Source organism: Cydia fagiglandana, chromosome 3 (assembly GCF_963556715.1).
Source record: "Cydia fagiglandana chromosome 3, ilCydFagi1.1, whole genome shotgun sequence".
Lineage (NCBI taxonomy): Eukaryota > Metazoa > Arthropoda > Insecta > Lepidoptera > Tortricidae > Cydia > Cydia fagiglandana.
In genome coordinates this window covers 22,063,968-22,091,176 of record NC_085934.1, presented here as the reverse complement: position 1 = coordinate 22,091,176, position 27,209 = coordinate 22,063,968, and the positions used below count along the sequence as shown (strand labels likewise).

At 38.4% G+C, this 27,209-nt stretch overlaps 3 protein-coding genes across 6 annotated transcripts in view; 2 read left to right on the top strand and 1 right to left on the bottom strand.

The window, feature by feature from the left end:
- The window catches only part of LOC134680342 (kinesin-like protein KIF13B), a 245,555-nt gene extending 244,417 nt beyond the window's left edge, over positions 1-1,138 (bottom strand). For all 3 annotated transcript variants that reach the window (XM_063539462.1, XM_063539464.1, XM_063539463.1), the window contains exon 1: positions 922-1,138. In XM_063539462.1, coding sequence (XP_063395532.1) covers positions 922-976 — 55 coding nt within the window. In that variant the 5' untranslated portion in view covers positions 977-1,138. The remainder of the gene's footprint in view (positions 1-921) is intronic.
- Positions 1-27,209, top strand: part of LOC134680354 (small ribosomal subunit protein mS31) — a 395,354-nt gene that overhangs the window by 37,786 nt on the left and 330,359 nt on the right. The gene's annotated exons all lie outside the window — the stretch shown is intronic.
- LOC134680359 (proteasome inhibitor PI31 subunit) lies at positions 570-16,148 on the top strand. Of its 2 annotated transcripts, none has more exons than XM_063539483.1 (7): positions 570-748; positions 3,046-3,229; positions 3,310-3,459; positions 4,003-4,189; positions 5,047-5,137; positions 7,384-7,530; positions 15,976-16,148. In XM_063539483.1, exons 2-7 carry the CDS (start codon positions 3,086-3,088, stop codon positions 16,109-16,111), a joined length of 855 nt encoding a protein of 284 aa, XP_063395553.1. In that variant the 5' UTR covers positions 570-748; positions 3,046-3,085; the 3' UTR covers positions 16,112-16,148. The 2 variants fall into 2 exon arrangements, with proteins under 2 accessions (XP_063395553.1, XP_063395554.1); XM_063539484.1 differs by lacking the exon at positions 570-748 and adding an exon at positions 2,860-2,956.

The window sequence follows — 27,209 nt, the reverse complement described above, 5'->3', positions numbered from 1 at the left end:
TAACCTTTTACCAGGCTGACATTTCAAAAAATGACAATCAAATGTCAGTCTTACTCATCAAAAATAGAACACATGTTTGAATCATCATATGTGAGAAATATACAGGGTGGAAAGATAAGTCGGGCCCTGGAGGGAAACTACCTTAAATCCTTAAGCTGGCTCATTTTACTTAAAGGAGACATTCCTTTATTTTTATAAAGAAACAAAACTGCATTCAAAGATTTCCTAAAACTCGCTTGCCTCGCCCGGGATTTGAACCAAAAAATTTAACATTTTCCGCTCTCTTTTGAAATTTTGGCAAAAGATGCTTATTTATATAAAATCACACATTAGATAGAAATCAAATTTTATTTATAAATTTATGGAGATTTCATTACATGATTTTTTTACTAACAAGTAGATTTTTTTGAACAAAGAACACCTACAAAAATTGCACTTCACTAGCAAAATTAACTAAAGAGTTTAATTTTCCTTTCTTTCTTGACATAAGGTGTAAGGGTACTGGCAGCTATTAAATTATGTAAAAAAAACTAAATTAGATAGAATTGAAAGACGTAAAACAATTTAAAAATAAATAATAACAATGATTTATAAACAAAAACTGTGTTGTTAAATAAAACTACATCATACTGAATCAAATAAAAGGTTAAATGCATACAAAATGAAGCACGTAAATAAAAGATAACGTGAGACAAGAAAATATAAGCCAAGAACAAAGTGATTCAGATTAAAATGTACTAAATTCAAGGTAAAAACGTAGTAATATCACCAATAGTTGATATTTAACTTTTAGCTAATACGTTTAACGAGTGACGTTTTTATCTAAGAGGTAAAAGGAGCGATATTAAAAGATAATGTAGTGCATACAGTTAGTCACCTGCGAGATAGCAAAATATTTATTAGCAATTGAAACCTCCTTACCTCGCCTGTTAAAGGGTCGTACCCGAACGGCTACTTTAATCTTATCCGAGGCCATTGTTTCACTTAAATTACACAAATACAATCAAAACACAACACTTAGCACATGAAAGTATATTAATTTATTGCACATATTCACCCATATTCTAAAACAACAAAATCCATTATTTTACGTTATGATCACGACGTTCCCAAATTGACACTGCCCGTCCGCCATGTTGTTTTTACATGGGAATAGTGACTGGACACGATTTAGCAAACCGGTAAACCGGTAATAAAGCCACTTCGGTTCACTTCGTAGATGAGATGATTAGACGTCGAGGTGGCGTTTTGTAAACGTTTTATATCTGGTAATCGCTTTTTGTCAGTTTTATCAAATATCATATTTTTTTCAAGAATTGCAAACAATTATTTAAAGCCTTTTATTAAATATGATCCAGATGTCAATACATTTTCCATTATAGTTATTATTTCGGGAAGACTCTTCTAAAAGCTACATGAAAGGAATTGTTGTTATAAAAACAAGGGCACTTAGGATACAAGGAAGGAAGGAAGGAAGGGAGGGTACGAACTACAAAATAAATAGAGCCCAAGAAATAAAGTAGGTAGTCTAAAATAGGTTTAGATATTTGTCTAATATGGAGAAAAATACCAATATAAAAAAGAAAAAGCATAATCAAACTTATATTAACTTCTTTTAAATGTTTGCTCTACATTCAATCTCTTTCGGGTATCGTCTTGGGTCGTCCCATTCGTTTTTCGTCACGTTCTTAAATTAGTCCTATTCTGCTTTCGTCACTCATTCTACATTGAAAGCTACCGACGATTGTGACGAATGTAGCAAAAAACGAATAGGACGACCCAAGACGATACCCTTTTTCGCAACTATGGCGTTGTATTTGGACAAATATGAAGCGTATATATTTGATCTACGTTGATAGTCTGTTTATAAGTTTCTAACATAATTATTTAAAGTGCAAATATTTTCGGTTTAAGTATTTATATATTATATACATATATCGTTGTCTGAGTACCCACAACACAAGCCTTCTTGAGCTTATTTACTGTGGGACTTAGTCAATCTGTGTAAGAATGTCCTATAATATTTATTTATTTATAATTTACAACTTTACACCGACATAAATATAAAAAACAACGGGTTGCACTCCGGCAGTGCCGGCAGAAGTGCAAACTCAACGACATTGTAACTCAAAATATTAATAACAGCACCATTTAGTGCAAAATGTCTGCAGCACTATGTATATTTGAGGTTAACGCCATCTAGTGTTATTTCGTCGCATAATTGAAACCCCTAAGCTAAGTTTGAAGGAAACTCACTAGATGGCATTTAAATCAAAAAACACAATGACATTGTCCGTCACAAGCGCCCTGCGCTGCCTTAACGAAACAGCAGGCTCAGGCATACATTTCCGCCGCACTGTAGAAAGAGAGGGTTACGCCTTACGCTGTCTCGAGTTTAACATTTATTCCCCACCTCAAAAAGTGCACAGCGCCGCTAAAGAAGTTTTCACTTCAAAAATGAAATGAGCCAATGTCACTATCATGTCATAATTATTTTTACACATTCACTAGATGTCATATTTTTATTGAACATGATATTAAGGATGACAATGCCAGATTTTGTTACTCAAAAATGACAAACGTAAAATATGAATCGTAAAATATTATTGGAGTTGGGCATCACTAGCGGCATCTATAGGGTTGTCATGTACAATCTTTAAAAACTTCCATTATTTACTTAATCAGACTTTTCTTTAATATTTATCGTATTAAAACTTAAAGAATGGGATAACTTTCGATTTCATTAGGAACATTATTTTCCATTAATTTTATGCTTTATAAAACTCTGAATTAAGGTAAAGATTAATAATAGATTTCCTGATTTTTTGATTTTTTTAAATTGCAACACGTCATATGTAAATATGACAGCTGAAGTTTGACATTTCAAATGTCATAATAATTACTAATCTATTTTCGTAATTTATTTACGACTTACTCAAACCCGGTGCTTGTTTTGGTAGTTAAAATTACATATTTATCGTAAAAAAAAACCCAGTTGTAGTTCATTCCTCATTGCTTTAAGTGTAATCATAAAGTTTGTTACAGGTCCAAACAAATTAGGTAAAGTTTTTCTAAAGCAATCAAAATGGCAGCAGATCCCCTATTCGGCTGGGATTTAACTTTTAAAACTGTCGAGAAAGATATAAAACGGAAGTCTGATGTGCTCATTGCTTTCATACATTGGAATTTGACAAAAAGAGGATTCCGCAGCATTGGAATAGGCGACGAGGTATTAGAAAACTTGTATAATTTTTTTAAGAACATACATCGCATTTTATCCGTGCTGGTAAATACGTATTCTATTTACAGAGAACCCTGTCAGGAGATGAGGACAAGAGCGAGGTGCTGCCAACAGGCTGGAACGACAAAGACAACTATACTTTAAGATATGTTTTGGAGGGCAAATTGTACATTCTACATGGATTGAACACAGATGGCACTCTCATTGTCAATTTAATGGTAATATACTGTCCGTAGTTATGTTTTACAGCAATTTCTAACTATATTAAGCATTGCTTTTGTCTGATCTGTGCAAACTATCTGTCATTTTATTATGAACCAGAAAAATAGTACTACATTTCAGTATCTGGGATATTAAAACTGACTTAAATTAAAAAGTATTAGTAATGACCACATGATGAGGATTATTACCTTTTTCTGACTAAAAACTTTACTCTCCCATAGAAATTTCCACATCACACCAGCCAATATGTATGAAACAGCCAAATTTATTTTCATGATTTCGGGGTTGGTCCCATAGTAAAAGTTGCTCAGTATGACCTAAACATTGACGGGGTTAAGTAAATGATTTTAGTTAATATGCAATATGTATATTTTTTTATTTGGTAGGCCTCAAAGCAACATGGGTCTCAAAAAATGTATAATGTATTTTACAACACCTATAGAATATAATAATATAGATTCAAAATATATAATGATGATTCTACTAGCATTATGATCATAATTCTTTCATGATGCATTATTATTTCTTACCAATTCCAGAGATCTGAAGACTTAGCAGTATCCAATCTTGCCTTGAAGATAGATGACACCATAAAAGAGACCAGTGGCACCATATCCAAGATGTTGCCGGGCTACAAGGACCTCATGTACAATGTGAAGCGCGATCTTGTTGATACTATCACAGAAAGGCCTACTACTACTGCTGAAACACAAACTTCTACCAGAAGTAAGTATGGCCAGGCGTGGCTCACTCCGCGATTTCGTCGCTTTGCTACAGGTAGCTTAAAGTACATCTGTTCGACTCCAATTTTGGGGTTTGCCATGAGCCGCGCGTGGCGCTGTCGCCACCTAGCGGCCATATCTGTACTGATCGTGACAGACGCGTTTTGTTAGAGAGTGAGTCTTCTGTACCTAGTACTATTATTTATTCTGTGGTATGGCCCATAAATTCTTTTTTTTTCTTAGGAGCATTCAGCCAAAGTATCACAAGTCTTGGCTTTTTGAGAATGATAGGTTGCTGGCTTATTTGGTAGTTTTATTTTTAAACTAAGCCATGGAATGTCATCATCATCAGACCAAATGTTAGCTTACTAGTGTTTGAGAAGTATTTCAAGAGTAGCTTAAATAGTTAAGCTGATTGTGTCCCAATGGTTAAAATTAACGTTGAAAATGGCCTGAATGGCTTCGAGAAATGGATGGTACGGTCATGCCTCTTTGTTTTGCTCGACTTGGCAGATAGATTTAAAAAACAGTTTAGTCTAATGAAAGTTACCTAATTGATAACACATGGATTAACTTGTTGTTAATGCTGCCACGTATTTGTGGTTGCCAACGAACCATAAAAAAATATGAATTAAATATTACAATAAAATGTCAGTAAACGAAGTCTCATCTTTGCCATAGGTATAAATGTAATGGTGTCAACGCCAGATTATATAAGATGATTTAGATAAAAATTGGAAGTAAATATCAGTAAAGTTATGGAAAAAAAACAAGGTAATTATTGAAAAAAAAGATGTAAAGAAATCTTATTTGCATTTTTATTTTACAAATATGTTTGGAAACTTTAATTTATATTTACAGGTGAACCAAATAGAAGGCTTCCCGATGATCCACTGAGAGTGCCTCCAAGACCACACCCATCTGGCCCGCACCCTGATACCCGGGATTTGTGGTATTTACCTATACAATTATTATTTTATGATACATTAATAAACAGTCCATAAAGTAATTGAGTCGAGGCCTTTGTCCTTTGTGTTTTGTTGTGTACTAAGTTTCCAGTGGGATTATTTATTGCTTGATCAATTGATCACTCGCGCATTAAATAATCTAATCTCGTACCATCTATGAAACATCGGTTTAGCCTGTCTAATAAAACATGGTCTTCTCTTCCCAGAGTGACACAAGCCTACGTCACAATTAAGGAATGCAAATCGGTTATTTTTTGTATGGAAATAACCGCGGTTTCGGTTAATAACCGATTATTTCCATACAAAAAATAACCGATTTGCATTCCCTAGTCACAATAACATGGCCGCTATATATAGCGCTATCGCATATTATCATATAGCGCTGTCGCATGATGACGTAGGCTTGTGTCAGTCACGTGACCACGAAAAGACTGGAAGAGAGTACCAGGCGGAGTATATTATTATACCATGGGTTTAGCGCTTTAGATTAAGAGAAGACACAGGGACTACACAGGTATACTCAGGTCACAGTGTAAAACCTGTGATGTTTGCGTAAATGCAAACATCGCACAAGAACACAGTAAGGGTAGTCACAGACTTTACACAACTGCCTAAGATTAAGACTTACGCTAGATAAGCCCCTCTGCAGAGCATGCATGGAGGCAGAGGAGACAGCCGCCCACGTCATTCTCGAATGCCCAGGGGTGGCAGAATACCGGGCACAACACCTCGGCTCATCGGGGTCTCTCCCAGAAGTCGTCGGCAACGTCAAGGGTCTGCTAGGCTTCTTGGTAGAGTTGGATTGGCAAGAATAGTGCCGCCAACCCACCACGCAAAATAGGCGCATTAATATGACGCCGAGTTGCGGAAACCAAGCCCGTGAGAACCTATAACCTATACTTACGCTAGCCCTGTAAGTAGTACCGAGCTACTAACAATGGATATATAATATGCAGCTCAGTTGACGACCCACTCCTCGCCCCGCGCACCATTCACTATTGCCCTGTGTAGACGGCTTCGTCGAATGACTGTATTGTTTAATAGACTGTGTTCAAGTCGAATTCAATTTATTTTGGCTTCAAGTAAAAATTACAATCACGGAGCAAAGCCTCGGACAGACATGGAGAAACTATAAGAATTAGTAGTTGATTATGGAAAGCTAGACAGGCTGGGACCAATAATAAAAATACGCAGAGGTGTGAAGCAAGGGGACCCAATGTCACCCAAAATATTTATATCTGTACTCCAAAATATTATGAAGAATTTAAATTGGAACAGGAAAGGAATACAGATTGGCACGGAGTTTCTGAGCAACCTGCGCTTCGCAGATGATATCGTACTATTTGCAACTTCATCAAAACAACTAGAAATGATGATAATAGAACTGAATAAGGCTAGTCAAGCTATAGGGTTACAACTGAACACTCTGAAAACAAAAGTCGCTACAAATGGATACCAACACCCAATAACCTTAAACGAGACGCCCATAGAGTACGTAGATAACTATATTTACCTTGGCAAACAAATATCTTTCAGCAAAACAAGACACGAAGACGAAATAGAACGCAGAATCAACATTACTTGGAAGAAATATTGGAGTTTCAAAGAAATATTAAAATCAAAACTTCCACTCAAGTTAAAGAAAAAAGTCATAGACTCCTGCTTGCTGCCTTGCTTATCTTATGGTGCACAAACCTGGATATTTTCATATAAAACAAAAAATAAATTACGCTCCTGTCAGCGTGCTATGGAACGGAGCATCCTAGGAATAAAACTTAGAGACAAACAAAAAAGTGAAAGCATACGTATGAAAACTAAAACAATAGACGCAGTACAACACACACAAAGGCTAAAATGGAAATGGGCAGGACATCTTGCCAGGTCCACAGATAATAGATGGACAAAACGCGTCACTAAATGGATGGGGCCAAGTGGCAAAAGGAGATCCGGAAAGCCAAAAGACCGTTGGGTTAATGACATCAAAAGCATAGCGGGGATAGACTGGATGGAGAAGGCAAAATACCGGGACGATTGGAGACAGTTGGAGGAGGCCTATACCCAAAAAGGGGCCATGTCTTAATTAGAACTGTTTGTTTTTTTATAACTTTAATTTTATGTAAAACAATGTAAAGTCATGGAAATAAAGGCTATATTATTATTATTATTATGGAACCCTAAAAACTGATTACTTACCTTCAGTCAAGAATTTTTTTTTTGTTATTTTATTCAGGGAGCCTCCTACAGCACCTCTACCAAACATCGGCCGCTCAGATTTAGACCCCTTCGCTCCCGGCGGTGGTGGTATGCTGTTCAACCCGTTCGGACCTCGACGGGACCTCGAGAACCCGGGCCTCGGCGTACCTGGAGGCTTGCCGAGGTAACTTATATCGACCGGTACATTATTAGACCCCTTCGCTTCATCCAGGCGGTGGTATGCTTTCAACCTGTTAGGAGTTAGGACCCGACGAGACCTGGAGAACCCGGGGACTACTAAGGTACCCATACAACCATTTCCAGTCGCCGTTACGACGCGGTGTAGACACATCTTGTGTCGACACCGTCTGTTTCGGTCACAATTCCAGTCGCAGAGTCGTCGCCGTGTCGACACAGTTACCAGAAATGGGGAAGGGTCGACACATGACACAAAGTGACATAAAGTGTGGTCGCCGTGTGCACACATTGTTACTAGTTTGCGACTACTTTATGCCAAAATCATTCGTTCATTCGTTCATTTTGTTCCTGTCAAATGGAAACTGTCAGATGGAAAAATAGTTAAATAAAAATAAGTGACATTAATACGCCATCTCTAAAACGGATTACAAGACGTAATTATATATTGTTTGCATTTATATTACAATAGGACTTAAATTATTATGGGGAATTAAACTGCTCGAGTGATTTGATAAACTAAGTGTAATATAATCAACGCGCCACCACATTGTTTTAGTTTAGCCGGAAATGAAATTGTTTACTTCTCAGTGCTTGTGTTCATAAATATATTATTTGATGCATTTTTAGTACTTCGATGCGTATACTATACTTAGATAACAGAAATAACGCTTTACATACTACGAAACTTGTTAATTATGATGTATAAATATGGTTTAAGGCTGAGAAATATTGCAGTCACAAAGTAGTCGCAAATGTTTCGACTTTGTGTCGACTCTGTGTAGACACATGACACGCGCTGTCAAAAGTAATAACAAAGTTACTCGATTTGCAAAATGGCTCCTTGTGTTCATTTGTTTTCAGATATTCTCAAAGTGTAAAAATGACGTGGTCAGAGATGGGACTTAATAGATTAACTGTTTATTCGACTAAGGCCCACTTGCACCGTCCCACTAACCCTGGGTTAAGCGGTTAAACCGTTAACCCAGTATCAAATTGTACTGGTAACCATGGTAACTCCAGGTTTAACCAGTTAACCCCGGGTTAGTGGAATGGTGCAAGTGGCGCTAATTAATGGAATAAAAAAAGTTAATCCTCAAATTTTAATCACGATTAGGTTAGTCGACCTAACATAGATTGAATTTGAATGAATCTGAACATTAATCGAATAAATTATCGATTAAATCTCGGTTGGAAGTTGACAGGGGGCCATTTTTGTACGTAAAAATAATAGAAATGTCTTGCATGCAGATGGTAGCCAAACACTTTGTCATAAAAGTCGAGATGGGTGTCGATTTATAGGTTTTAGGGAGTGCCGATTTCGAAAATGATGACCATTAATTTTGGAATCCAAAATGGCGGCCATGCACTGTGTCATAAAAGTCGTCATGGATGTCGTTTTATACGTTTTAGGGGGCCCCAATTTTGAAAATGATGACCATTTTGGAATCCAAAATGGCGGCCATGCACTATGCCATAAAAGTCGTCATGGGTGTCGTTTTATAGGTTTTAGGAGGCGCAGATTTCAAAAATGATGACCATTTTGGATTCCAAGATGGCGGCCATGCGCTATGTCATAAAAGTCGTCATGGATGTCGTTTTATAGGTTTTAGGGGGCCCCGATTTAGAAAATGATGACCATTTTGAAATCCAAAATGGCGGCCATGCACTATGTCATAAAAGTCGTCATGGGTGTCGTTTTATAGGTTTTAAGGGGCGCAGATTTCGAAAACGATGACCATTTTGGATTCTAAAGATGGCGGCCATGCACTATGTCATAAAAGTCGTCATGGATGTCGTTTTATAGGTTTTAGGGGGCCCCGCTTTCGAAAATGATGACCATTTTGGAATCCAGAATGGCGGCCATGCACTATGTCATAAAAGTCGTCATGGGTGTCGTTTTATAGGTTTTGGGGGGCGGAGATTTCGAAAATGATAACCATTTTCGATTCCAAAATGGCGGGCATGCACTATGTCATAAAAGTCGTCATGGATGTCGTTTTATGGGTTTTAGGGGGCCCCGATTTAGAAAATGATGACCATTTTGAAATCCAAAATCGCGGCCATGCACTATGTCATAAAAGTCGTCATGGGTGTCGTTTTATAGGTTTTGGGGGGCGCAGATTTCAAAAACGATAACCATTTTCGATTCCAAAATGGCGGCCATGCACTATGTCATAAAAGTCGTCATGGATGTCGTTTTATAGGTTTTGGGGGGCGCAGATTTACAAAATGATGACATCAAAAAACATCAACATTTATTCAGCAAATAGGCCACAAGGGCACTTTTACACGTCAACATTGAATTTACATAAAAGCAAAAATAATAACATCAACAATTTTATAAAATAAAACTAACAATTCAATCTAACGTATTACAATTACTAAGAGATGTATATGGTCTCTTAATGTCGAATTACATACAAAATACAGATAAAAAAACACACACAAAAAAAAATCTATAATATTTAGAGGTGTAAATGTCTCTAGGTGTCAGAACTATAAGATTATATAGTTTATCAAGTTATCCTTAGAGATGTATAAGGTCTCCAAGAGTCAATATCCTGTATAATTAATACATTCATTAAAAGAAAAGAAACATACGAGAACAGAATGAGGCGTCTCACTGTAATTAATTAATAAAAGTTACTAAGTATAATAGCTCGTGTTAGCTTAACAGACCAGTCTCCACAAACAGCACCCGTTCACGAGTATGACGCGTATCTCAGCCATCGCCTCCCTCAACCTTCATTCGGGAAAGTGGCGACCCGATCAACAACGCCACCGTAAGCAAAGACTTTTAAGCGAGCATGACATGTTCAAGCTACCGGCCTATATTAATATTAAAATAGTAATAACATGTAGCTGTAAGACACGGCATTTTGTGCTCATATGTTACATAAAAAGACAGTAATATAGCTTCACATAATTACTAGCCTAAGTTGACTTAGAGATGTAAAGGTCTCTAAGTGTCAGAAACATTAAAAATATAGGTAAGTATGTACAATCAAAAATAAAAATCAAATAAATAAATATGTACTTAGAGATGTATAAGGTCTCCAAGTGTCCAAAACTAAAATTAAATTAAACAATATAATCAAGCGAGAACATCATTGTCTCATGTGTCAATTCTACTGTGTCAACACTAGCATATTTAATTCATAATGTAAAAAAAAACAATATTTATTTAATTCTTATTATACTAATGAAATCAAGCTACCGGCTTAAAAGCATCTCTATCGTTTATAAAATCATTTACAGTGTAGTACGCCTTACGTAACAAGGAGTGCTTAATGTGCGACTTAAATTTATGAAGTGGTAAATCCACTACATCAGTGGGGACTTTGTTATAAAAACGTGTACAGTTCCCGACGAAAGACGTACTAACCTTACGGAGGCGGTGGGCGGGCACAGCAAGTTTATGTTTGTTTCTAGTGTTATAGTTATGGATATCACTGTTAACCTTGAATTCGTGGATGTTTTTCCGAACATACATAATATTCTCTAGTATGTATTGAGATGCAACGGTAAGAATGTTAACTTCTTTGAATTTCTCTCTTAGGGATACTCGAGCGCCCAGTCCATAGATGGAACGTACAGCTCGTTTTTGCAGCACAAATATTGTCTGAATATCTGCCGCTTTTCCCCACAACAGAATTCCATAAGACATAACACTATGGAAGTAACTAAAGTATACCAGCCTGGCCGTCTCTACGTTTGTCAGCTGTTTGATTCTCCTCACTGCATAGGCTGCTGAACTAAGTTTTCCGGCTAGAGTGCCTATATGTGCATGCCATTGCAGTTTGGAGTCTAGAGTGACTCCCAGGAAAACAGTTCGGTCCTCAAATTCTAGCGTATCACCTTTTATTTTAATCTTGCTGTTATTCACCTGCTTGACGTTAGGTAGCGTAAACTTGATGCATTTGGTTTTCTTGGCGTTCAAAAGCAAATTGTTTGCCGTAAACCAGTTTACAATGGTAGATAGCGCGTCATTAATGCTCTCGAAGCTATTTTCCTTTCTGTCCACTTTAAATATAAGGGAAGTGTCATCTGCAAATAACACTATATCATGTCTATCTTGCACAACTTTTGGTAAGTCATTAATGTATACCAAGAACAGACCATTTTGGATTCCAAAATGGTGGCCATGCACTATGTCATAAAAGTCGTCATGGGTGTCGTTTTATAGGTTTTAGGGGGCGCAGATTTCGAAAACAATGACCATTTTGGATTCCAAGATGGCGGCCATGCACTATGTCATAAAAGTCGTCATGGATGTCGTTTTATAGGTTTTAGGGGACGCAGATTTCGAAAATGATGGCCATTTTGGAATCCAAAATGGCGGCCATGCACTATGTCATAAAAGTTGTCATGGGTGTCGTTTTATAGGTTTTAGGGGGCCCTGATTTCGAAAATGATGACCATTTTGGAATCCAAAATGGCGGCCATGCACTATGTTAAAAGTAGTGCTCCTGGTCGTGACCGTGTTTCGTGTACCCGTAGCCGAATCTCCGTTGCCGTGTTACTCGGCAACGGAGATCCGCTCCGTTTGCTCCGTGTGATTCGGCTACGTGTAATTAAGATACGTAGCTACGTGTACACGGAGATACGCATCTTATTTATACGTAGATCGGATCCAGTCGTGACCGTGACGTTTCGTGTAGATTTTATGCGTGTCATTAAGACCCCCGAATGTAATACAAGGGGCGAGTTTTTAATTTCAGTTTCCATACTTTTGCATTTTAAATAAAGTTTTAAGAGTGATCAAAAATAATAAGATGCAAATATTATGTTGGAGGCAAAAATAATAGACCAGTACAAATTGTAAAATATGTATATTAAAAGAATTCGCGTATAAACATATATATAACACATAATCAACATATAATAACATATAAAAAATATGTTGACATAAAAAAAATCACTTAACTTCACAAACAATAGGAACACATGGTACTTAACAGGTAAAACCCAAAGCTACTTGAAGGTAATCATTATCAATGGCCCGCAAACTATTGTTTGTTATCTTTATCTACACGTGCAACTATTTCTTAGTGTTTTCACCGACGAAAGACGGTTGTCCAGCCAGTAATAATATTTATGAATAACAAAGTATATTATTATTTCACTTAAAATACTTTTAAATTGTTGCATTGGTCTACCTGTAGCATTTCTTACTAGGGAGTAAATATTAATTAGAGATATTAATATATTTATTTGGATGGATTTTCATATTCATCGACATCGACAAGTAGGTACCTACCTAGTACCTACCCGAGGTGCGATTTTTGATTCTCATCGGGTGGCTTATTTCGTACTAAATAGTCATCGGCTGCATACAAAAAAAGGCACCGGTGAGATTCAAAAATCACACCAATCCCACCTCTGGTTTTTTTTGTACAAACTCATAATGGCTGGTTATCACTATCAGAAAACAGAATAATACCAATATGTATATACTTAAAAAAAAACATCTGGAATCAAATCAATGCAAAGACCACGAGTATAACACATAATGCGAAGGGTCCGTTCGACACAAGCTCTCTTTCAACAACCGAGCGGAGCGGAGCCGAAGCCGAGCGGAGCCGAAGCCGAGATTCGCGGGAACGTAGCCGAATCCAGAAACGGATACGTATCTTTGACGTGACCGTGTAGTACGGGATCTTAGCACCGCCGGTGCTAAGGTTACGTAGCTAATACGGTTCCGCGTGTAACACGTATATCACAAGCCCTAGTTAAAAGTCGACATGGATGTCGTTTTGTTGGTCATGGTCATCATTTTCGAAATCTGCTCTTCCTAACACCTATAAATCAACATCTATGACGGCTTATATGACAAAGTGCACGGCAGACATCTTGGAATCCAAAATGGTCATCATTTTCGAATTCTGCACTCCCTAAAACCTATAAAACGATATCCATGACGACTTTTATGACAAAGTGCACGGCACACATCTTGGATTCCAAACTGGTCATCATTTTCGAAATCGGCACTTCCTAAAACCTATAAAACGATATTCATGACGACTTTTATGACAAAATACGTAGCCGCCATCTTGGATTATAAAATGATCATCGTTTTCGAATTCTGCACTCCCTAAAACCTATAAATCGACATCCGTGACGACGCAAGTTATCTTTATTTTCAGATCTAATTAATTGCTACAGAATACAAAGGACAAAAAAAGAAGCGAGGAGGTAATGAAACAAGCAAAAATACAGATGATTCCTCGACGCAATGGGATGCTTCTTAAATTGTGTCCAGATTTTTTGTCATAAAAGTTTTTATTTTTCACATATTACTCTCACAAGTTCCGTGACATTTCGACCTTGTAATTTTTTAAGTAAATGTTTTTGTTTATCTGTGAGGATCTCACTAGAATAATATAATCAAGGTATGTTTATATTTGATGATTGAAATAGTAACGCAAAAAAAAAATTATATCTGTGTCTTATATTCCTGCCGAAGACTTTTATTATTCCTTTTCCTTCTACACAAGTTTGGTCAAGTAATAAGAATTTAGGGCTCTCAATTTTATTTTGACTTCTACAACATTAAAGCTACGAGGCCATGTTTGGTATCGTTTTCGTATAAATTCGCAGTACCAAATTTAGTTATGGTATCACATTGACACCATTCCAAAGTAAAAACATATACTTTCTTTTAAACTCCTATTCACGCTTAAACTGCTGAACAGTTTTAATTTAAATTTAGTACACATATATATTGAGTCCCGAGACAGGAAATAATAAGTTATCTCAAAAATCATCCTTTAAAGGTGTGAAATGAGGTGTAGGGGGGAATTCAGAATTGACTTCTTGAAGTTAATACTGTTTAAGTTTAGGTTTGAAGTCATGTTTTTTTTATCATTTTTAACTAAATCAAAGATGTAGACCATCCCAAATTTAATATAAATCAGTTCAGCGGTTATTGATTTCCCGTACAAATTTCCACGCCACTTTTCACACCTTCAAAAGATGATTTTGGTTATAAGATCTATCCTATGTCCTGTTCCGGGACGCAAACTATTTCTATACGAAATTTCAACGAAATCGATTCAGCGGTTAAGCGTCAAGAGGAGTTTAAAATAAACCGGCCAAGTGCGAGTCGGACTCGCGTATTAAGGGTTCCGTACATTAAGTCCGACTCGCGCTTGACTGCACATTTCTAATAGGTTTTCCTGTCATCTATAGGTAAAGAACTATTTTGTGTATTCAGACAGACAGACATACAGACACACGAGTGATCCTATAAGGATTCCGTTTTTTGCTTTTGAGGTACGGAACCCTAAAAAGATATTTTTTTATTTTGTGGAATGGTGTCAATGTGATACCTTAAATGGATTCAGCAACCCAGATTTATACGAAAACGATACCATACACGGCCTTGCACCTTCACTGATGTAGATATATCAAGATAAAATTGAGAGCCCTAAATAAACTTTCAAGAGCGGATATCTCAAAAACTATTCAACATATCGAAAAAATTGACTGAATAAACTTGTAACAAATTAAATTAACTTGCATTTTGTATAAGTGGCCATGTCGCTAAGATGCATAGTTTCCGAGATATAATCGAAAAACCGGAAAATGGGACCTTCAAAGCCCCCTCTCTTCCCCCGCTCAAGGGCTACGGCCGGGGACTTTTGATATGTTCACCTCCTAACTTGTCCAAACCAAGTTACAGAGTCAAAAATTGTGTTCCGAGCATTTCCCTCTACAACTTTTTGGAGCATTCGTTGGCTGACCTAAGTAGCTTATTGCATTTCTTTAAAAACTTTTCTGTAAAAGGTTGACGGGTGTTGGGTGTTTATATGGTTTTGGTCGATTATTATCATTTGCATCGCCCATGATGACTTACTAGAATTACTTACGAGCACACGAGACACTAATAGTAGTTTGACAAACCTTGGTTTTCAAGAGGTATTTTATATTGACATTTGCTGTCACAAATTTGCTGTCAGATTTAGTCGCAAACCGCACGCAAAGTGCACACAAATGTGTCAACACCTTGTTACGGAAAAGTGTACACACGGCGACGACACTTTGTTTCGAAACAATTCTAGACACATTGTGTGGACTCTGTTACGACACATCTGACATTTAGTTACCACTTTGATGATTCTGCGACTGGAATGGTTATATGGGTAACATCAATTATCATTATTAACATCAATATTTTGCTCAGATTTAGACCGGTCTTGCTGCATGTTTTTGTATGCCGTTCAACTCGTTGGGACCTCGACGAGATCTAGAGAGCCACACGCTCGGACCACATGGCGACCGTGACAGGACAGTTACAATATAGACTCGAGTGGAAATACACGTGATTCATTTAATCGTCGCCCCACCACACCGGCACTTGGTGTGCGTGGGGGATTACTGTGTGACATGTTATTTTTGCGCATTAATCCACATTTTTGTATAATTCCAGAGGAGCGGTGCCGCCCGGCGCGCGCTTCGACCCGTTCGGGCCCCCGCCCCCGCCCGGCGCGCCCGGCCGCCGCGCGCCGCCCGACGCCGACCACCTGCCGCCGCCCGGCGGCTTCAACGACCACATGTTCATGTAGCCGCCCCACCCCGCAAACACAATAAACTTGTTTGTTGAATGTTGTACATTTTATTTCAATATATTGTGACCGTCACGGTCGGGCGAAGTCCGACTCCGACATTCATACGCGCGCTCTCTATTACTGGACGACCTGTAACTCTTAGGTATAAGTGGGACCTCTGTGGCGACCCCCACACCCCACAGCAAAATGCTAAAGGCCCACAATAGTTGTTTGTGTTACAAGGGATCTAAATGATAATATATTTCCGTCAAGGGCGTATATTGAATCCTGAATGAAGCAATGGATTCTAAAGTAGAATCCTGAGCGTAATGAGGGATTCAAGTGTTAACGCCCAAGACGAAATAATTTTGATACCGTGTGACACATACTGCTTTTTACATCAACTATGAAGAAAATAAAAAAATCTTAGTGTTGACACAATCTGATGCTTAAACAGATTATTTAAGCTAAAAAAGGAATGTGCAAAAAAATTTAAAAATAGTGTGCTTGAACAGAAAAGTGCCACTTTGATCCCTCCTAGCAGGGAAGAAAAGTGCCACTTTGATCCCTCCTAGCAGGGAAGCAATAGTTATTTGTACAACAAGAGATCAAAGTTTGATATTTCTTCGAGTGCTTATTTTGAGTCCCGTGCAAGCGAAAGATTCTATAATAGATCTAATTTAGAATCTTGAGCGTAGTAAGGGATTCAAAAACGCACGAGATGTAAATAACTTTGATCTCGTGTAGTACACAAAATTTTTCACCCTAAGCAGTGAGAATGAGAACATACCTATATAGAGGGACAGAGATAATAGAACCCAAGTATATCGAACTTGTATTAGACCCCGCATGTTGAAATGGCATTTGACTATAAAGGTCACTTGAATGACATTTTGTCTCACTCAGTGAGCAAAATAGGATTTTGCTCACTGAGTGAGACAAAATGACTCAGTGAATCGCATTTTGCTCACTGTTTTTAAAAAGCAAAGTACCCTTGTTCGAGCTGCTGAGGTGAAAAAGCCTTTTTCCGAATAGGTGATGTGAAAAATTTTTATCCCCGAGACGACGACGGAACCGTATTTTTTTTTTGTGGATGAAACGTACTAGTCTCTGGTATTCACTTAATTATACGGCAAATCATAATGATGGAATTTCCTTTTGCAGAGTTGCTCGTTTTGACTCGCAGATTGATTTGGGAAGGGGAGCCAATCGAATTTTTGATGCAAAATTTTGACTTAAAGGGGAGTGCCCCCCAAAATTTGTAAAAAATAGAGTTGGGGCATTCCACGAGTCTGTCGCTTACATAACGCTTTTGCCTTTTATGGCAACTACCTCAATAAAATACGTGAATCTCGAGAATATACTGCCAATTTGTTAGCCAAGTCATGAAATATTACCTGACCCAATATCGCTTACTCAGCATTTCCAGAGAAGTATTGGAATTGCGTTATGTAAGCGACAGTCTCGTGGAATGCCCCAGTTTTGCTATGTGGTCAATTTTGGTATCATTTTCATGTAACTCAAGGATGCTAAATTCGTTTCTGATATTTAATATATACGGTTTCATATAAATAATTTATAAAAATTGAAAAATAAAAATTTGCTATTTAATTTTTTGATCATATTATTATATAAAAATAAGAAAAAAATTGGCATTTATTCGGAGAAAAATAAAATCATCATCATCATCATCTCAGCCATAAGACGTCCACTGCTGAACATAGGCCTCCCCCTTGAACCTCCATACGTGCCGGTTGGAAGCGACCCGCATCCAGCGTCTTCCAAAAATAAAATAGCAAATTTTTATTTCTCATTTTTTTTTAAATTATTTATATGAAACCGTAAGTATACATTAAGTATCAGAAATAGATTTAGCATCCTTGATTTACCCGAAAATGATACCAAATTTGAGATTCGGTTGGCTCCCCTTCCTAAATCAATCTGTGAGTCAAAAGGAGCAACTCGGCAAAAGGAAATTCCATCATCATCAATTGCCGTAGGTATATCTCACTTTTTTGTCGTGAACGCCACGGACTATAATTATATTAAGCAGGGAGGATAGAGTGTATAGAGGCGGATTGTCGAAGTAAATTTTGTAGCTGACTATTTAGGGTCTATAAAGACAAAAATTGCGTATTACATTTATTTTTGGATTATATATAATGGACATTGAGAAATACATATTTCTATTAATTAAATTGCATGTTTTATAGGGTTTACAACATCTTACTTTTTCTTGCTAGTGTCTAGTTAAATACATATTTCAACAGAGTGGTTAAAATATAAAAGATAGATAAATTACTTAAAATTATTCAAACTCTAGTTTCTAACTGTAGGTAGGTACTAGGTACACTGAGAGAAAAATCATCACCAGGAATTAAAAAACAGTTCTGTACTGGGGGAAAAAAATGAAGTTTCAGTAATAATTATGGACGTTTCACTATTTCTGTAAAGTTTATTTATTTCTACAAACAGCTCAGTAATCCCAAATATAATATCAACAAACAGATAATAGAAATTCCAAGAACTAATAGAAATTGCAAAAGTAAATTTGTTCCTATTAGTTAACTCTCCTTGTCCCCGGATTAAGTTTATTTTTGTAATTCTGAGTGTGTTTTTGTTGTACTTTTCTCTCAGTGTAGGTACCTATAATATTTTATATGTTACCTACCTTATTCATTTTGTTACAAACTACATTGTTGTATTACAATTAAACATCTTGGGGTTATTATTATGCGCTTACTTTTCTATCTATTAAACATCTTAAAGGTTACATGGATAATGTTTCATTATACAGTTTAAAGGTTAGTGCATGGCTAAAGTTACAATAATAATGATACTGTAATACTTCCTATTCATAAATGCAAAAGTGCATTATATTCAACTAGGTATCATTGCTAAAATAATACTATGCACCTTCTTTTTTTAATTCTATTTTATTATATTTAGGGACTTATTAAATCTGCAGTTACATGATTATGTCAGCGCCATTGTACCTTATACTGGTATTCTTACATGTCTACTTTAGACGTGCGCGCCGGTCGAAAAAATCCACGGCGGCGGCGGCGTACTTAACGCCGGCGGCGTGGGATTTTTTCAACTTTTCAATACTAGTAAGTTCGCCCCGAACTGAGAACTCGCGGTTTGGCAAAAACTATATAAAGCGATTTTGTTGCACCTACTTACTCGTATAGTAGCGATAGCGGTACAACCTGAAATTCGGGAATCAGCTGCAAATGGTGTTAAAGGTATGAAAATCGGCACGATTAATCTTTAGGCTATTTGAATCAATTTGACCAGTAGCACCAAAAAAAAATAACAAACGAAAAGGAGTTATGACGTCATCTTTTTTTTGTATGGAAAAATAAAAAAAAATGTTCAGAAACCTATCGTGTGTGGTATTAAATGAAAGGGCATTTTGAGCCGGTTCTAAAAATATATCACATTATTATATTTCCGTCACTTGCATTCAATTAAAATTAAAATAACTTTTAAAACATACCAAGTTTGGGCTCCTCCAGATACGAAACCGTTGAATTATTTTTTTCAAAATATACCTCAAGTAATACCCAATATCCTCATATCTAACCTCAAGAAATTAATTTCGAAAATATTTAGATTTAGTATTATTTTAATTTTTTTTTTAATACAAATTGTGATCTATCAATCTATCAATGAAATGGCCTCCTAGCCTAGTCAATAGTGACCCTGCCTATGTATCAGGCAGTCCCAGGTCCGAATCCTGGTAAGGGCATTTATTTGTGTGTTCATCATCATCATCACACAAATAAATGCCCTTACCAGGGCTTGTATACAGGGTGATTCCGGGGTCGTGGAGCAAGCGATCAAGGCATGATACACAAGCCCATACTGAACAACTTTTACTATGGGACCAACTCCGAAATCGCGAAAAAAAAAATTGGTAGTTTCATACATTTCGGCCGATCACATGTTGTCGTGTTCTATGGGAAGGCCAGTTTTTTTTCGCGATTTCGGATTTGGTCCCATAGTATAGCCAGCGATCAAGGCATAATACAGTGATCGGCCGAAATGTATGAAACTACCAATTATTTTTCGCGATTTCGGAGTTGGTCCCATAGTAAAAGTTGTTCAGTATGGGCTTGTGTATCATGCCTTGATCGCTTGCTCCACGACCCCGGAATCACCCTGTATATTTGTATATGGGCATTCAAGAATACCTGCCACGCTGGGAGGGAAGCGCGCAAATTTGCTGTATCCCTAAACCTTACCCAGCTGGTAAATGTTGCGACGCGGATACCGGATGTTACTGACCATACACCCAGTTGCCTTGACCTTCTGCTGACAACTGATCCAGACAGGCACTCGGTTTCGGTCTCAGCTCCGCTAGGATCGTCCGACCACTGTCTAGTGAAATCCGTGTCGATCCACTCTCCTCCTGATCTCTGCCCTAGGGGCACGAGGAGAGTATGGCGATACGAGTCAGCGGACTGGGATGAGATGCGGCATTTCTTTGCGTCTTTCCCCTGGCAGCAGGTCTGTTTTTCTTCGGGTGACCCCTCGTGTTCTGCTGAGGCTGTTGCGGATGTGATTCGGCAGGGAATGGAATATTTCATTCCGTTCTCCGACCTATCGCTCGATCACAAGACCCGAGCATGGTACAATTCGGACTGTGCTAGAGCCGAGGCCCTTAAGCAGTCTGCATACCAGGCTTGGGTATTAGCCCGCGATACCAAAGCTGGAGCACAGAGGGTTCGCGCGAGGAAAAAAGCCTTTAACTCAGCTGCCAAGTCCTGCAAACGGGTGCTTCAAAAGGCTCGATTCGACCACGTCAGTCGAATAGGGGCCAAACTCGCCTCCTACCCTCCTGGTAGCAAGCGGTTCTGGTCCCTGTCGAAAGCGGTCGAATCCAACTTCTGCCGACCCACATTGCCACCTCTGCAGAAACCTGATGGGACACTGGCCCACTCCGCGACAGAGAAAGCTAACTTGTTTGCTTCTCTGTTTGCGAGCAATTCACGTCTAGATGCAGGCTCAAAACTTCCACCTACGCTACCTCAATGCAGTTCCTCTATGCAGAGAATTGCTATACATCAAAAAGAGGTACGCCGAGCTCTGCAGAATCTTGACGTGAATAAGGCCAATGGACCAGACGGTATACCTGCACGTGTACTAAAGCAGTGTGCGCCTGAGTTGTCTCCTGTACTGACACGCCTGTACCGCCTCTCTCTCCAAACAAGAACGGTGCCGAAATCCTGGAAGCTTGTAAACGTGCAGCCAGTACCCAAGAAGGGTAGTCGTGCTGATCCCTGCAATTACCGACCAATCGCCATTACCTCCATGCTCTGTAAAGTCATGGAAAGGGTACTTAACGGCAAGCTGCTGGCATACCTTGATCTGCTCAGTGACCGTCAATATGGCTTTCGCCGAGGTCGGTCTACTGGGGATCTTTTAGCGTATGTCACGCACTGCTGCGGCGAGGCCATCGAGAGGAACGGTGAAGCGCTTGCTGTTTCACTGGACATCTCGAAGGCCTTTGACAGGGTTTGGCACGCAAGTCTCCTTAGCAAACTTCCTGCATACGGCATCCCTGCTGACTTTTGTAGCTGGCTATCTGATTTCTTGAGTGAACGGTCGATCAGAGTAGTTATTGATGGCTGCTCTTCGGACCTCATGGCCATTGACGCCGGTGTTCCTCAGGGGTCTGTTCTCTCCGCAACCCTTTTCCTGCTCCACATTAACGACATGCTGCAACCCAGCATTGTAGGTTATGCAGATGACAGTACGGTTGTTGAGAGATATTTGCCTAGTGCAGGGGACAGCAGGGAGGATATACGTTCACAGAGAGAGGCCATGGTTGGGCGAATGAACTTGACCCTTAGTCTCGTTTCCCAGTGGGGTGATGACAATCTGGTCACGTTCAATGCCTCCAAAACGCAGACGTGTCTATTTTCCGCAAAACGGAGTCCATTCGACCTGACTCCTTCTTTCCGGGGTGCATCTGTACCTATTGCCGACAGCCTGGAACTCCTCGGCATGGAGCTGAGTTCAGTCCTCAGCTTCGGCAGCTTCATTGAGTCTAAAGCTCAAACTGCGGCCAGAAAGCTGGGCGTCCTAAATAAGGTGAAGCGATACTTCACACCTGGACAGCTTCTAACACTTTACAAAGCTCAGGTCCGGTCGTGTATGGAGTATTGCAGCCACCTGTGGGATGGCTCAGCTAAATACCAACTCGCCGCTTTGGACTCAGTGGAGCGCAGAGCCAGGAGGATGATTGGCGACAAGAAGCTAACGGCTAAGCTTCAGTCTTTGGCCCATCGGCGGAAAGTCGCCAGCCTGTCGGTATTCTACAGGCTGCACTTCGGGGAGTGTGCCCAAGAGCTACACGAGCTTATACCACCGTCCCCATTCTACCATCGGACTTTTAGACGCACGGCCGGTTTCCATCCTTACATGGTAGATATTCCACCGATTCGCACGAAGCGCTTTGCTTCTACTTTCCTTATGCGCACTGCCAAGGAATGGAATTCCCTGCCGGCGTCTATATTTCCGTGTTCTTATAACCCGGCAACCTTCAAATCAAGAGTGAACAGGCACCTTCTGGGCGAGCTCGCTCCATCGTAGGCCACGTCTACGCCTCGGCTAGTCTGTGGCCATGAGTAAGCCCATTCATAATAAAAAAAAATAATAAAAAAATTATTTGTGTGATGATGATGATGAACACACAAATAAATGCCCTTACCAGGATTCGAACCTGGGACCTCTTGCTTCATAGGCAGGGTCACTATCGACTAGGCTAGGAGGCCGTTTCATTGGTGGATTGATAGATTACAATTTGTAATAATAAACATTTAAAATATAATACTAAAACTAAATATTTTGGAATTTAATTTCTTGGGCTTAAATATGAGGATATTGGATATTACTTGAGGTATATTTTGCAAAAAATAATTCAACGGTTTCGTATCTGGAGGAGCCCAAACTTGGTATGTTTTGAAAATTATTTTTATTTCAATTGAATGCAAGTGACGGAAATATAATAATGTGATATATTTTTAGAACCGGCTCAAAACGCCCTTTCATTTAATTCCATACACGATAGGTTTCTGAAAAAAATTTTTTTTTCCATACAAAAAAAGATGACGTCATAACTCCTTTCCGTTTGTTTTTATTTTTTGGTGCTACGAGTCAAATTGATTCAAATGGCCTAAAGATTAATCGTGCCGATTTTCATACCGTTAACACCATTTGCAGCTGATTTTGGTCAACCGCTACTACTATAGTGCGAGTAGTGCGACATAAAATAGTAGAAAATCAGTCGGTAAATCAACGCTTTACAATGTTTCTCACCGATCTACATGTTAATTAGCACTTAAATAGGATCACGTATTTAAACAAAGCGCGGTAAAATATAACTGCAGTTGTGATTTAGTACCGAGTGCCGAGTTTATACCAATTATTATAATAGCGAAGTTGATACAATAGAACAATGTTTTTGTCGCTCGTATTGGTTGCAGTGCTGGTTGTCTGCTACAGATGGCAACGGCGACGGCTTTATCAGATTCATAGCGAGCTTCCCATTAGTGCAAAGCCCTACCCTATTCTTGGTCATACATATCTAATGAGCAATTCTGATTCTAGTAAGTTTCATCATACTATCGTCACAGTATAGTAAAGGATGCTCACTCTAAACCGGGCCGGGCTGGAGCTTCCGGCGCTTCATTTTCTATGGAAAGCACCACGTGATCACCGATCAGCCGTAATAGAAAATTATATATCGGACGGCTCGGCACGGGCCCGGCCTGGTCTAGCGTGAGTCATCCTTAAATCATCTGTCCATAGTTTACCTAAGAGACGAGCTACTACTGAAACCTGTAAGTTGGTGCTGGAGGTGGGATACGGCGGTGCATGAACAAGATCAAGATCTCAACTTGATCTTTATATCTACGTCATTTAAGCTACTAGGCCAAGTTTAGTATCGTTTTCGTATAAATCGGGGATGCCCAATTCATTTATGATATCATAATGACACCATTCCGAAGTAAAAACACATAAAATATGAAAAAAATACTTTTTTTTATTCCTCTTCACGCCTAAACCGCTAAACCCATTTAGTTAAAATTTGATACAGAGATAGTTTCAGTCCCAGGGAATAACATATATAGCATACTTTTAATGGGGATCCAATAACCGCTGAACCGATTTAGATAAAATTTGGTATAGAGATATTTTGAGTCCCGGGGAAGAACATAGGATACTTTTTATTAAAAAAATATCTCAAAAGTGAAAAGGAAGGTGTAAGATTGTATGGGAAATCAATAACGGCTGAACCGATTTAGATGAAATATATGTTTACACCTTTGATTTAGTTGGAAATGATACTAAACTTGACATATAACCTATTCTTAAAAAAATATTAACCTCAGACGTCACCGACCCTTAAAACCCCCCCACCCCCCACCTGCATCAAAAATCTGGGTGGCTCCACTTCTTAAATACATTTTAGGAACACAAAGATTGATTCTGCCAAAGGAAATCTCTTATTCAGTGAACGCCGTATTTGACCTTTATTTGGCTTGAGCACACTCCACTATAGGGATCAACTTGGCACTTTTCTGTTCTAGGGCATTTTATTGCCAGTGTAAAATATTGGTAGTTCGCCCCGAACTGAGAACTCGCGGTTCGCCAAAAAGATCAATTGAATGCTGTGCTACTTAGTCGTCAAAGGATCGAAAACCGCGTGCGATTTATTTCAAGATCTGTGGAGTCCTTAATTGATACATTTTAGTCACCATAGAGATTAAAATAAACTGTATCTGTGGTAAGCCGTAATCTTTCTTGTCAAATACTAATATTATGTTTATTTTCTTTCGTTTTTATCTTGCAAATTATTTTAAAATCTTAAATTATAAAAAAACAATATTATAACTGTATAAACCGAGCACTTTCATTTGATACCAAACTCGACCATACTTTCTTGCAATTAAAGTGATTTTGATTGTGAAAGTAGATTTAAAAATAATTAGCAGGATAAAAACGAAATAAAATAAACATAATATATTATTTGAAACATAGTATTTGACATTTGACAAGGAAGATTACGGCTTACCGTAGATACCTACTACCTCGGAGTAATTAACAAGGGAGACGCCATGTCTAAAATTTTCGGTACAAAATAGTCTGCCGTTTTTTGCGGGGGAGGGGCACATCAAATGTATAGGTACGTCATGTCAGATAAACGTCAGTCCATACATATGGTTGACCATTGGCCGCCTATTTTCGACAGAGGGGAATGCCTGTTAATGGCGGCTCCATTGTTAATTACTCCGAGCCTACTACAGTTTATTTTAATCTCTATGGTGGCTTAAATTTACCTATCGATTAAGGGCTCCACAGATCTTGCAATAAATCGCACGCGGTTTTCGATCCTTTGACAACTAAGTAGCACGACTGCATAGCATTCAATTGATCTTTTTAGCGAACCGCGAGTTCTCAGTTCAGGGCGAATTACTAGTTTAATAATTTTTGTGATTGTATAAAATGTACCTAAGTCATAATCATTTAAAGTAGTTGTAAAGCTAGCCGAGTGGATAAGGCGTCAGAGGGGGGACGGGGAAGTGGGCCAGCAGGTAACGGCCAACTTTAAGCGAACGGTTAGTATACGAGACCTTTAGGCTTACGGGAAAAATTAAATCCTCTACTTATGCCGGCTACATACGTAACGATAAATCGTTGCGATAAAACTGTGCAGTCCGACTGTGCAGATAAATCGAACCGTGTGTATGACAAATCGTTGTCGATTATCGTAACGATTTGTCATACACACGGTTCGATTTATCTGCACAGTCTGACTGCACAGTTTTATCGCAACGATTTATCGTTACGTATGTAGCCGGCATTAGTCGCAGGTTACGCCAGTCGCCTATTACGGCTATTATAGGTAATAATATAAAGTCCCCCATTCACACTCCTACCTTGTAGTCCGCCTCGAGTCCGCCTCATTGGGTAGGATTGTGTAAGGGGGTCGCGGACTACGTGCCGTCCTACAACACCCAAGTAGGATGCCTCTCGGGCAAGGCCTGTTCACTTCCTAAGAAAGTTATGTCCCCAAATAATTGCGCATGTGTGCGCCTTAAGCTTCTATGTGTGCGTTGGCCTCCGGGAAAAAGTTACGAGTAATAAAAATAAAAACATTTTTCTACAGCAACATTGCTCCCAACTCTAATTTAAATTATCACGAATTTTATACAATATTAATCATAAAACGGGACTTAAAACGCTTAAAAATTAATTACATGCAATTAAGTTTTATAATGAATTTTTGCTTCCAACTGTCTTTATCAATGTTCATAAAATATATGGAGGGTAGGTACGTCTACCCACCATAATAAAAAATATATTTGTCAATGACTCTGTCCAACTTCTGTGGTTAAAGTTCATAACGAAAATTTTATTTATTAACTCTTTAAATAATACATACAACGTGTACCACTAGGTACCACTTAAGACTGTAAGTCTGTACCTACATGGATTACAGCAATGCACATAGAAAATGTGCTGAATGCGGAGCAACGGCTGTTGAAGCAGCCAGAGTGAAATTTACAACTTTAGTGGGTTCAGAAGGAACCGAGTCATAACGCATCTGGAAAGCGTATTAATTAACCGTGAAGAAATGTATGAATACAAGTTGGAAATCTGTGTAAAATGCCGTGTGTAAAGTGTAGTGTATCTGTGTGTAAAGTGTAATAGGTAGGCATGCCTAATGTTATTTGTATAAAAGGTACTGAAAACTTTGTGAATGCGCTTTATTAATGTCTATTTTTTTATTAAGTTGCCAGTTTTCAGTGTATATTTTTATATGTAAAACATTTTTTAATAAATAATATATATATATATAATGTTATAAACATAAACATGCCTTTTATTTAAATCAATTGATAATACCACAAACAAGGGGTAATATTTGCATCTTGCATATATTTCCTGATATGAAGATAACAAATATGTTTATCAACAGAATTACTACCTACCAATACCCGCCAGGCTAAACCGGTTGTCAACTTTAGTTCCATTGGTACACAAAGACGGCGCCACTAATATAAACGTATAAACGGCTGGGGACATTTTTTTGTATGGA